Raw genomic sequence first — 13,747 nt, forward strand, 5'->3', positions numbered from 1 at the left:
GCACTGTATCCTCACAATAGTAGCAATATGAAGGAGACAAAGGAGAGAATAGAACCCATGATTGTGGATTTTTTCTCTTCACATCTGACAATGACTATTCATTTTAAAAAACAGCTAAAATCATGGGCAGCTCTATTAGATTGCTAGAGAAAAAACTTACAAATTATTTAATAACTAACGTTAAAAAAACAATATTAAAGAGATAAAATATACTCAGTGTCTCGGTAATGAACGTTTGTAAAATACAAACCACAATTACCTGTGTCTGGGAATCGGTAAAGAGATCTTCTTCCTCAGCACTGAGAGAAGGCTGATTGCATGAGGCCAATTTGATGGAACTCTGTGAGCTCTGCATATCCTGTCTGGTGCCAAGGGACCCCTCTTCACCACTGCTTTTGGCCTTTTAAAAGAGGAACAGTTACAAACATCATTCCATGTGAGGATGCTGAAGTGGAATGGGAGATGGATTTAAACATTCAAATAACAGATTCAGAATGGATTAAAATCTGGAACACTCCCCCATATAAATCTAATTCTATAGCCCTGAAAGAAACCACTCTTAAAGTTCTGCATAGATGGTACCTCACACCACTACAACTCGCACGCATTACTAAGAACCCCACCTCGTGCTGTTGGGGAGGGTGTAGTAATAGAGGTCCCTTCCTGCACATGTGGTACGATTGTCCAAGTGTATTTGCATTTTGGCATTCAGTAGTTAACTTAGTTTCAGAAATCACTGATCAAAAAACTGTCCCTTCTCCAGAACTTTTATTGCTCTGTGTTTATTAATCAAAACAAGACATTACACAATAAAGATATTATTGCATTTTTGTTGGCATTGGCCAAGATTGAAATGGCCAGGGCTTGGAAAACTGGAAAGGTCAATATGACTGATTGGTGGTCTCCATTTTGGAATTTTTGGTTTATGGAAAATCTCACTGGTCAATCTAGAAGGTTGTGGGGGTGGAATATGCCTTTTGAAGAATGATGGTCCCCACTTATATTGTATCTCAACCACATTGGAGCAGAAGTGTGTCTTCCTTTGTAATATGATTCCCTTTCGATGATTGAACTGGTGCAAAGAAGGTACAGTATCTCTGTGTTCTGAGTCCATCCTTGTTTTTATGTAATGTTGCCCTTTTACATCCCATGTGACCTTGAATCTTTGAAGTTGGTTTTTAAGGATCTGTATTTTAGCTTGTTTTTGTTTGTATTTGTTATTGTTTTCTGCCTTTTTTTGGTAAGAAATAAAATTTTAAAAAAGGATGCAGAGGAAACACAGTTTAAATGGAGAAAAATTTTACATTTACAAACATTTAAATAGAACTTAATGTGAACTAAAAGCAGGACAGCATGACCAAATACTTATGCACAAATGTTTTCCAGTGTTACTTATGTACATATACATATGGTACACACTGATGTACATTTTTGGAAGACTCAAAACTTACAAATTTTTAATTGAAACTATTGTATGTTGAGGTACTGCAAGTTATATGTATACCCGTTCACAAATGCAAGCCACCAAAGTATAAATGCGCATGTATGAACCAGTATATACAGCAATCTTTTTATTTAAACCCTCCCCATTGACTATTACCTCAAAATTTAGGTATTACAGTGCACCTGCATGAAAGACTAAGATAGCTTCATCTCTGAAAATCAGCCTGAACTTGGCTCTGTTAGACAGAGTGCCAACAGAGATGTTTTAAGCTCACACCTGGTCTTAGAAGAATTATGTGGATTGTGGCAAGAAAATAATGCAATGTAACCAGTGACAATAAAAAAATATCAGTGTTGTGTAAGTATAAGCATGATTTTCCACAGTGACAGAATGGCATCAGTATCTCAAAAGTGCCTTCCATACAGATGTACTGAATTTTAAAGAATAAAAAAATGAATTCCCCCCTTTTTAAAAAATGAATTGTAACACGTTCCCCTTTTAAACTGAATGTATGCAACTAGACCTAGCTTCTAAAAAGAAGACAAAGGAACATGTTCTGCTGTTAAAGCCCTGTAATGAAAATGTATTATATAATGAAAGAAAATCAAGAATAGAGAAAGTCTGAGCAGATGAAAAACAATTAAAGTGTATATATGGAGGAAGGAAGGAAGTGGCTTTCAGGTTGTTCCATTTTGCATATTTTCATATTGTTAGTTCAGATTGAAACATCCGCTGAGATCTTGTGGTTTAGGAACCTATCCCTATTCTTTCCCTGTTATTTCTGCCTCTCATACCAAATTTCCTGTTAAAGAACACATCTACTTTCTTAACAGAGGTATACCTTTACCAGGAAAGTTTGAATTTTAGTGGTAATGAAAACAGATGGTAATTGATATACTTGTCTCTAACCACTAGATGCTGCTGTGGAGCTATGCTTCTAACAGAAAATGGATTTTTAATTCCTCCTTCCTGAAAGAGCCTTAGGGTTGCATGTAACTCTCCCTCACCTTTACTTCAAACCCTGGTGATGCTGTTGATATCCTGTACTGATACTTAAGCATCAATAGTGGGGTCACTGAAGGCTAATAAACTGAAACTCAGTGCAAATGAGCCTGTGTGCAGGTGCTGTGTGCCTTCAAGTCATTTCCAATTTATGGCAACCCTAAGGCATACCTATCACAAGGTTTTCTTGGCAAGATTTGTTCAGAGGAGGTTTGCCATTGCCTTCTTCTAAGGCTGGGAGAGTGTGACTTGCCCAATGTCACCCAGTGTGTTTCAGCTCAGAGAATTGAACCCTGGTCTCCAGAGACCTAATCCAACACTCAAACCACTACACTACACTGGCTCTCCCAGATGAGACTACTGCTTCTGAATTACAGAATCAAAAAGATGGAAGGGGCTTCCTGGGACATTGAGTACATCTCCTCTGCACAGGACAGGATCTCTAACTAAAGTATCCCAGCAGCTAGCTGTCCAGCTTCTTTTTGAAGACATCAAGAGGAGACCCTACCACCTCTCTGGGCAATTGATTCCATTGCTGAATTTCTATTATCATCAATAAGTTCCTTCTAATGCTCTATAGAAATCTACCTTTCTGTAACTTCAGACCATTAGACCTGGCCCTACTCTCTGGAACAGCAGAAAACAAATCTGCATCCTCCTGTCTGTGATAGGCCTTGAGGTATTTAAAGAATACAGTCATGTCACCCCTCATCTTGTCATCATCAAGCTGAACATGCCCAATTCCTTGTTGCTCTCTGCACTCACTCCAATTTTATAGCCCTTTTAAAAGCAGGTGCCCAGAACTGAACACAGTACAGTAAGGCCTTGGTATCCACTGGGGTTTGGTTCTAGAACCCACCATGGATACCAAAATCTGTGGCTGCTCAAGTCCCATTAAATGCAGTGGCATAGTAAAATGGCAAAATCAAGGTTTGTTTTTTGACATTTATATATTTTTAAAATATTTTTATGCCGTGGATACTTGAATTCATGGATAAAAAATCCATGGTTATGTATGGCTGACTGTACTCCATTCATTCACACAGTATAGGACAATGCGGATAACTCCTTTCTCATAAGGCTGGATCTTCAGATAAAATTGGGGTGGTGGATGCTTGATCCAGCTTTCTGCTGGGTGCTCAACTGACATCAGTAGTCACTGTGGCTTTTACACACTAGCTCACAATGGCAGCTATGTTTCCTGCTTGAGAAGTGAGATGACTGGTCAGTTATCAAGGCTCTACCAGCATCTAGGCTAACTGGCTGCAGTATGTTGTATATAAAGCTGCGCTTGAAGAGTATCCAGAAAATCCTATTGGTTTAAAATGCAGCAGCCAGTTAACTAGGATTGATCACTATGAACATATTATGCCACTATTAATTGACTATCAGATCATTTCCCAGTCCAGTTCAGGGCATTTGCTTTGGCCTTTAAAGCTGCCTTGTGCCTCTTTGTTGGGGAAAGGCATGATATAACTAAAAAGGGGAGGAGGAGGAGGCAGTGACAGTGATGATTTCTTATGGAACTAAGGCCTGTTACAGACTGCCAAAATAAAGCTGCTTCGGGTCTCTTTGGAGGTATGCTATTTAAATGATGCATGGGTCCTAAGAGTCTGGAGGTCACGCCAAAGCCACAGTCCATTCCTAAGCACTGGAGTGCAGCTTTGGTGCAGCTTCCGGATTCTTAGGGTGCATGCATCATTTAAACAGCATACCTCCAAAGAGACCCAAAGCAGCTTTATTTTGGCAGTCTCTAACAGGCCTAAGACATCTGAAAGTCAGCCTTCTCCCACATGAAGCTACCTATCTACTAAGATCTTCTAAATCCAGCTCCATCAGGACTAGCCTGAAGGAAGGAGACTTCGCCCTTCATAACTGCCACCCACCGGCCTGAGAGGGAGTTCACCAGGCAGGTCCAGTTCCATCAGGGCTAGCCTGAAGGAAGGAGACTCCGCCCTCCATAACTGCCACCCGCCGGCCTGAGAGGGAGTTCACCAGGCAGGTCCAGCTCCATCAGGACTAGCTGAAGGAAGGAGACTCCACCCTCCATAACTGCCACCCGCCGGCCTGAGAAGGAGTTCACCAGGCAGGTCCAGCTCCATCAGGACTAGCCTGAAGGAAGGAGACTCCGCCCTCCATAACTGCCATCCGCCAGCCTGAGAGGGAGTTCACTAGGCAGGTCCAGCTCCATCAGGGCTAGCCTGAAGGAAGGAGACTCCGCCCTCCATAACTGCCATCCGCTGGCCTGAGAGGGAATTCACCAGGCAGGTCCAGCTCCATCAGGACTAGCCTGGAAGAAGGAAGAGCCCTCCCTCCAGTCCATCTGCCTTGGTCCAGGCCTTAGAGGGAGAGAAGAACCACTGGTCCTCATCCCCTTTCCCTCCACCATTCCCTTCTCCTTTTGTTTCGTGTCTTTTAAATTGTAAGCCTGAGGGCAGAGAACTGTCCAATTAAAAAGATTGTATGTACAGCGCTGTGTAAATTTACAGCACTTTATAAATAAAAGTTAATAATAATAATCTTCTTCAAAGGCCTTGTTTGGAATGCCTGTGTTCTGAGGCTAGGTGAGTGCCTAACAAATGGGTGCCTTATGAGTGGCGGCACCAGAATTGTGGCACTCTCTCCCTAGCTGTGTTCGACTGCAGTGTCTCTTACTATCCTTCAGCTGACATGCCAAAGAAATTCTGTTCCTTTGGGCAGCTGATTGCTTTAAAGCACTTTTCTTTCTTTTGCTAGTTGTAGTGGTATGATTATCTGTTTCAACTAATACCTTTACTGTTACTCATAGCTTTTATCATACTTTATAGTTTTAAATATTGATCAGTTTTATTAGCTGTCTTAAGGAATTTGAAAGAAAGCAGGACACACACTCCTACCAACTTATTGCCTCATCCCATTTTAACGCTAGGAAATCAGTTAAACAAAGGGTTTAAAATAAAACAGAGAAAGATATTAAATGGATCAAATAACTAAACCAACTACATTCTTAATAATGAAAGAAAATGAAAACATTAAAAATGCATTTGCTTCTATCAAGGAAAGGTTCTATTAAAATATCAACACTTCCTTTTATACATTTACTGCTGAGGGTGCTGTATTGTTTTAAATTGAACTGTTCCAACTGCTAATCTTTTAATTGTCATGTTGTCTTTTTAAGTGTATTTTTAATTCATTTTAATATAATGAACAATTTAATTCTATTTTAAAGTTAACTTTATGTATGTTTCCAGATGTACTATTTGCTTTTTTAATTATAAACTGCCTTGGGTCAACAGAACTACCAGTAATCTGGCAGGAGCAGTATAGGACTGCACTTTGGGATCAGTCATCTGGCTTCAGGAAAATTCTTAGACTAAGGCCCAGAACAGATGGGCCTTTGAGGCGCCCTTGTCACGTGCGAGGGCTGCTTGGTGGGCGGAGTGCCCACACGCCGGCAGCCCTTGCATGTGATGAGGGCGCCGCAGCTGCGGCGCACCCACCAAACGCAGTGTGTAACGGTGACGTCACAGCTGTGATGTCATTGCAACGTCCTTCCACTTTGCGGCATCACAGCAACACCGCAAAGAGGAGCTGCTTCCAAGTGCTCCTTTTTTGCTCCGCAGGAGCGCCGCGCAATTTGATTGCTGTGGTGCTCCTGCGGAACAAAGAGGGGCACCAGGGAGGCACCTCTTTCTGGCAGTGTGTACCCCGCTTAAGTTCTCTAAAACACTACACAGAAAGAGACAAACTTGTCAGTTTCAAATCTGTGTCATTTTATAATGGAAATAATCATATCAGCCAAGGTTTGATTTTAAGTTTTGTGGAACAAAGAATTGATTTTGGGCAACTTCCCAAAACAAAAGCTGTGAATTGAGTCTTCTTTTTCTTCACTTAATAGAATGGGATGTTCTGCCCAACCCTGTTCTTCCTCAAAAGGAGCTTCATATTCGTTTGCCACTATGAAGCAGCTGCAAGCACAGCTGGGCCCTAAAGCACAATGGAAATAAATCTGAAGACCACAGACCAAAGGGCTGTAAAGAACATTAGAAAAAACACTTTCATTATGCTTTCAATTTTTTTCTTGCTGGATTAGTTTGTCAGTGTCTGTTTTCTATAGCTCTGCTTACAAACCTTAGATTCGATCCACTGAATTTTTTCCTCCTTCTTCTGTAATGATTCTCTACTTGACTGTAGACATCCAGAGTCTTGAGGTGATATTTGCTTCTCTGAATCTTGCTGCTGGTTGAGCTGCTGATATCTATGCTGTTTCTCCAGCAGTGCCATTGTCATTCTTATAAGATACATTTCAACATGTGCTGGGACTAATGTTCTAATGGCTTTCATTTGTGTCACATCTTGGAAGAAGAAAAAAACATTAAAGTCAGCATTGTTTTCTGAAAAAGAAGAGCCACTTTGAGGGGGCACTAAAATCTCACAAAATTTAAATCTTATGACTAGGCAAGTTACTTAAATAGACACCCTTCATTTACCAAAAATGAATTATAGCAGCTTTTTAAATGTCTTAGGGAGAGAGAACAAATCACACTTTGGATAAATCATAATGGCAATAGATACTTGTTATCACTGTTACAAACCCCTATGCTATAAAGCTGCAACCTTACAAATGTAGATTAAGCCAAGGAATATCCAGGCTGCATTTACACTTGATAAATAAAGTTATAATCGTCTCTACATATGCTGCCTGCCAAATTTGTGTGTTCTTTGCTTCTGCATCTCAAGCTTTCTAGGGCAATGTGAAAGAGCTATGAGTCAGATCACATTAATTCTGAATATTTAAATCAAGATTCAAGCATTTCAGTTTGGAGGGTGTACAGATAAACAAATCTGCTTCTTACATTCAAAGCATTTTGATATATTTGATTATGAGTTGCAAACATTAGGGTTAAACTTGTCAAACACAGGGTATCTTTGGCTTGGTACATACCTTCCTGGATGTCCGAAGTGGCGGTGGTGGCGGTTTTTTCCTCCACAGGGAAGCCGCAGCCGCCGAACCGCACGGCTTCCCTGCAGAGGAAAAACAACCCACAAAAAGAGGGTTCTTTTTAAAGCTGCAGAGGCGGTCATGTATACAGGGCACCGCCATTGTTACGGCGCCGGCCATACTAGGGTTAGGGACCATGTGGTTGCTGCGCAATCCCTTAACCCTAGCACGGCACCAGCACGGCGCTTTAGCACCATGTGTACCGCACCTTTGCTCAAAAATGCAGCCCTTTTGAATGGTAATAATCATTTATTATATCTTTATTTGAACAACTTCATCTATTGCAGCAAACAGATTTGGACTGAACTACTCACCTGAGTTGATGGGAGGAGTTTGGATGATTTTAGTGATCATGTCTTGTATCTCAGGAGTCAGACCAGCACGTTCTAAATTGACTGGGTAGCCAGCTTTCAAAGCTTGGGATAAATGTGTGCCAACTACTGTAAGAGGTAAAGACCGACTCTCACTTATACTCCTCTGAGGAAACAAAACAAATCAGAAAGGGACAATAAGCCTAGTGTCTACCAATGAGAGAGCCAAACGGTATACTTAAAAACATGATTCTTCAGAAATAATCTTTAACAATGTCATTAATTTAAAAACATAGTATGTTTGGGGGGAGGACCATTTTGGAAAACCCATGTATTATACAGATATAGACACCAGACAACCGGGAGAGGTCCTATCTCCCTGTCATGTGTATGCTGACAAAACAGGGTTTGTTGTCATGTAGTAGTCTGTGGAATTTAAATATCATAATGTTTTGTTAATGTTTTAGTTTTAGTTTTTTAAATTGTGTTGGAAGCTGTGTTGGGCCCCTGTACTGGGCGCAAGGATTGAAACTTAATAAAACAAAACATCAAGAATTAAAAGTGAATCTCGTGTTGAAGGTTAATGCTAACTGATAAATTTCAGCTTCAGAACAGCAGAGACCATTAATTTGTGCCATGCAGGTCTATTTTCTCTGGTCATTGTTTTCTAAGAAGATAAATGCCTCAAATGAATAATGGCAAGGATATGATCACAGATTCCTGGTGACAATCCATAAAATATTGGTTTAGGAACTGTCAAATCAGCTTAACTAAGAGACAAGGGCACATTGTACATGTCCTCATTGGGATCAGGCAAAACAATTTTCTCTTTCCTCCACCGTCCCCATGTTTAATACTCATTCTTCAAGTAAACCGTACTAGTGACAGAAATACTACAAAGGGAGTCTTGGGACCATCTCCTCTGACCAGAGCTCTTTTCTTTAGTAAGAGTGGCCAGTCTAAAAACCATCTGTAACTGAGGCTTCTTGGGTCACAGTTCACCTCTAAAAATAGCAAAAACTGGAAAACGTGTAAAGAAATCAATAAATATACCAACGATTTCATAAAATATGTCTCGTATTAGGTGTTGTCACTTTGTGATATTTTATATTGCTCCCAAATAAAGCTTAGGACTATTCACAGGGAAACCACATGAAGCTTCTTAGTTACTAAATACATCTTTCCAACATCCTGAAATATGTCGCCAATTTTTCTTGATGATTTCCATTGGATGCTACCCCATTTTTGATCTTTTTAGAGGTGAGATATGAACCAGAAACTATACTGCTTTACAGAAGATTGACAAATAGTGGCTATGGGCAGCTAAAAGAAACAGTGTACATGGCAAAAGAGTGAATCAAGATTACCTCCACAAAACTGATTGAGGTTCAAAATACAGTCACTCCTAAAATCATCAGTTATGCCAGATACATAAGAACTGTGATCCCAAATGGCAACACTATAATATTCTCTATATGGAATGTGTAGTAAAACCTAACTGTTCCCTCACAACATCATGCTACATATTTCTCCTTTCACTTCACAAGACTGGCTGCAAGTGACAGAATAGAGCACAGCATGCAACTTGCACACAAGTAATTGTTACTACACTTTTTGAAGTTAAGAATTCAACACAGGATTCCCATTTTGGGCACAGCCTTGGGTTACTCTAACATATAATTTCATCCTTAGATGACCGCCCAAGAATGACTAACAACAGGTATAAAATTTCATGACAATGTGGGGTTAAAATAAATAAATTATAGTTTTAACATAGATAGACTATATTAGATTCATGATCCAGTAAACTAAGCAGAGCACATCAGCCATGTGTTGTGGTCTTTCCAAGGTACACTCATCCCTCGACATTCACTGGGATTAGGGGCAAGGACCCCCGTGAATGTGGGAAAACAGCAAATAATAAAAATACTATGTTTTTACCTGAGAGAACACCACACGGGGAATCTCTTAGTCCTCCAGTGCAACTTTGTGGTCAACATCTGCCAGATATTGACCACAGAATTGCATTGGAGTAGCTACAAATGCCTAGTGGAGTATTCTCTCTAGGAATCCTTTAGGTCCTTCAATGCAACTTTAGTTAAAGTTGACCATACAGTTGCACTGGAGGACCTAGATATTCCTAGAAAGAATATATTAATAAAATCCATGAATAATCAAATCTGCAAAAGTCAAAGCCACAAATGTGGAGGAATGAATGTATTTAATAATTCCTCTGTTTTACAGTCCCTAGCAAACTGGAAGAACAGGTCTGTCACAATCCACAACTGATTGGATGCATTTGGCCTTGTAGATTATTGTACTGTACAAACCTAAAAGATACAGTATTGTTTGGATCTAAAAAATCTGCACAGTTTAAGAATGAAAAGGCTGAAATGTGAAATGTATAGGTGTATCTCTATATTGTAGTTCATATCTGTTGAAAAAGAGTGAGCTTTAAGTGAAACTATACACTAGTAATAGTAATATAGACAACTACTTTCTTCCCAAAAAATACAATGGCTGTATGTTATGTTTGCTGACTGTCTCGCAGACAGTAGACACCAGGGTGTACACTGTAATCAATAGTTATTTGATACAGTGCATTGAATTACCTGGTACTAATGCTATTATTGCTCCTTTTTAATTAGTCCTTGGGCATTTTATAATTTGTTGGCTATCTAACAAGAAAGGCTCCTTAGAGGCAGTGGTTGAGCAAAAATCAAACACACTATCACTGTAAAGAAGAACTCTGACAAAATAAGTGTAATGAAAATAAGATGCAGAGCTGCCAAATGGGGAGGGGGTTATTTCATGTAAACATTTGTCATCTATAAACAATACCTCACTAATTTAGGGGTAATTTTAGGGAGCTGTTCTGAAAAGGCATGAAAGTTTTTCTTCTTTTGTTTTGTTTCATCAAGAGCAAGAGTAATCCTAGCAGCATTTCCTCGGGTCATTTTCGGAGATACTGCTATATACTCAAGTGGGTTAGACAGCATGATGTCAACAGACTGACTATATGACTGTCAGTCAATCAGGACCACAAATGTGAACCAGCAAGGAAAAAATGGTGCTGAAGCACAAGTAGAAAGGAAAAACTATGGAAGCAAACAGATGAAAAAGAATACCACATTAGGTTTAGAAAAAGTATTTTTGTCCTCTGCTCTACAAAAAATGAAGCCACCAAACATTTAGTATGCCTTTAATAAGATACATATTCCAAACCCATTTGAGAAATATAAATGGAACAGTAAGAACAATTATGACATTATGAAGACTTTTTATATATTATAAGCTTTCGTGAACCACAACCATTTTGGAAGATGCACAAGTGTAATCTAGTCCATTAAAGATCATGTCACAAGTTTTATTATGCTTCTTTGTTGGTTTTGCTGTAATAGTGTAACAAGCCATCCAAGCAGTGGTGCCACCCTGCTAAGGGACTTAGCAACAGGGAGGTCTCATGCTTCCAGATGGTATTGCAAGCTGCCTTGAATCCCATTTTGAGAGAAAGGTGTGATACAATTTGAATTAATCTATCAATAGGAAGTGCTTAGAACAAGGGTAGACAACCTGATTTCATGCAGCTCATGCAGAAGGAAAATGAGAGAAGGTGAAACAGATGGAGAAATAAAAACTAGATGAGCAGAAAGAGAAAATCCCAATGCAAGAAATCAGTTCAAACCTCTGGCAAGAGCTATCTATCTCCCTGATGGATAACTGAAACAGAGATGAGAAAAAAGAGGGGATGGGGAGGGAAAGATCACACCAATTTTTCCTTCTGGCTCTATCCACTGTTGGCACATAACCTGCATAGCTTAGAAGTTATTTTCTAGAATTAGAACTCCTAGTGAAAACCATGTTTCCACTAATGACTTAGAACAAATAAACTTACTTAGTTTTTACATAGGCTGTAAGACACTAAAGCAATGCAGGTAGGAAACACCACTGGAGGTTCAAGAGCTTACCAACGACATATCTTTTTCTTGAAACTGTGTGTAAGTTATGTGTTCTGATTCTGTCAAAGCACTGCAACCACCACCCTTCTGAATGATTATATATGGTTGATCTCTGGATCCAGAAGTCTTGAAGATGTCTGTCTACATAACGGCAAGTAAAGATTTATTTCTTTAAAAATCCAAAAATCTAAGGCATGCCACAATCTAAACAAATAATGTTGATAATTTAACAGGAAGAATATTCTTCCATATAAAGCAAAGCTTTACAGATATGCTTAATTGGGGACTTAGTTGCAAATAATGGTATTTAGCTATTTGATGTTGTATAGATTAGACTAATTACATGCATATATTTATTTTATCCACATTAAAAGGAGAAAAAAATCTGACTGTCTCCTGTGAAAGTATGTGGGCCAAGCAATCTTATGATCACATTGTGCTGACCACATATGCTACTACAAGCCCCATGTAATTTAGTACATACTCTTAATCCCTTGGGCAAGTCACATGCTCTCAGCCTCAGGGAAAGCCAATGGCAAAACCTCCTCTGAAGAAATCTTGCCAGGAAAACCTCATGATAGGTTTGCTTTAGGGTTGTCGCAAATCAAAAATGACTTGAGGGTACACAACAAGATGAAGAACTGTATTTAAAACAAGTATAGTATCATGCATGGAAGGAAGTGGTTGACTTTCAATTTAAGTTATCACTGTAATCAGGGCAAAGTTGCTCTGGCATCAGGAGCAGGGTCAGAGTCCGAGCAGCTACAGAAAACTGAAAATGTCCTTAATCCACTCTGCTTTGGTTTAACTAGCTTTTCTAGAGTTGCTCCAATATGTCTTTGCATGCACATTTAAATCATTCAAACTCTGGAAGAATGGTCTCACCTTCTGAATGCTAAAATTAAGGAGTGGGGAGGAGGACAGTACTCAATTTAGTTACATCTTACCTGCAAGTTATTTGTTTGACAGAATTCCTTGATCACTGTAAGAAGAGGCTGTAACATGGCAGATTTTGCTTCAGAAACACCATCAACTCTCTTAATAGATTCTATAGTGGTAGGTCTGGAAAAAATTCAAAGTCATTGTAATTATTTTGGATTTGATGAGTTAAGAATGCGTAGATAATAATACTGGTTTTAACAAATAACTCCCCCCACACACACACATTATTATCACTCGTGCTAAAAATTTAATCTCTCTCTCCAAATATCTTAAAATTGTTTTCCAAAAGTGAAAATGGATGTGTTAAACGCAACTGGAAAAAATGTGCCAAGGTTTAATTTGTTGAGGATTGAGGCAGGTAAGAGTTTTAGAGGGCAAAGTCTTGAAAGGTAGTCTCATTTCTAACTGATGAACATCACTTTCTGCTTACTCATGCATTTGATGATCAATGATATCTGTATTTGAATGTGTGACTAGTTTCTACTATAAACACCATCACATAACTGTAAAGATTGTTGGTATGATATAGTGATTTAGAGATTAAACTATGTCTGAATCAAGAAGCTTGAACCTCTTCTATCATGAAGTAACTTGCCTTGGGCACTAATCCTCAGTCACATATCTACAATGTGGTAATAACAATACCAACCTAGTTTACAAGAGGCACTAGGGATCATATTGCAAGCATATGTTGGCTAATGGAGTGCACCAAACAATACCAACCTATGTTTTATAGATTACAGCAAAGCCTTCAACTGTATAGATCATGAAAAACTATTAATTGCTTATAATGGGTATGCCACCGCATTTGATTGTACTGGTTCATAACATGTACTCAGGACAAGAGGCTACTGTTAGGACAGAACAGTGGAAAATGGAATGGTTTCCAAGTGGCAAGGGAAACAAGACAAGGCTACACTTTATTGCCTTATTTGTTTAACTTGTGTGTAGAAAATATAATACATAAAGCAGGATTAGACTCAGAGAAAGGAACATGAACAATTTAATATATGCAGGTGACACCATACTAGTAACAGAAAATAGCTGATTTGGAACAATTACTGAAGAAAGTCAAGGGAGAAAGTGCAAAGGTTGGGTTACAGCTGAA

The 13,747-nt window shown here is 39.1% G+C and overlaps 2 protein-coding genes across 3 annotated transcripts in view; both read right to left on the bottom strand.

Annotated features, from left to right (window-relative positions):
* The window catches only part of GTF2E2 (general transcription factor IIE subunit 2), a 333,455-nt gene that overhangs the window by 72,125 nt on the left and 247,583 nt on the right, over positions 1 to 13,747 (bottom strand). The gene's annotated exons all lie outside the window — the stretch shown is intronic.
* Positions 1 to 13,747, bottom strand: part of WRN (WRN RecQ like helicase) — a 74,098-nt gene that overhangs the window by 2,019 nt on the left and 58,332 nt on the right. For both annotated transcript variants that reach the window (XM_042449401.1, XM_042449400.1), the window contains exons 30-34: positions 12,645 to 12,759; positions 11,707 to 11,838; positions 7,742 to 7,904; positions 6,557 to 6,780; positions 260 to 400 (exon numbers count right to left, since the gene is read on the bottom strand). In XM_042449401.1, the coding sequence (XP_042305335.1) occupies positions 260 to 400; positions 6,557 to 6,780; positions 7,742 to 7,904; positions 11,707 to 11,838; positions 12,645 to 12,759 (775 nt within the window). The remainder of the gene's footprint in view (positions 1 to 259; positions 401 to 6,556; positions 6,781 to 7,741; positions 7,905 to 11,706; positions 11,839 to 12,644; positions 12,760 to 13,747) is intronic.

The sequence above is a fragment of the Sceloporus undulatus genome, chromosome 2 (genome assembly GCF_019175285.1).
Source record: "Sceloporus undulatus isolate JIND9_A2432 ecotype Alabama chromosome 2, SceUnd_v1.1, whole genome shotgun sequence".
Classification (NCBI taxonomy): Eukaryota; Metazoa; Chordata; class Lepidosauria; order Squamata; family Phrynosomatidae; genus Sceloporus; species Sceloporus undulatus.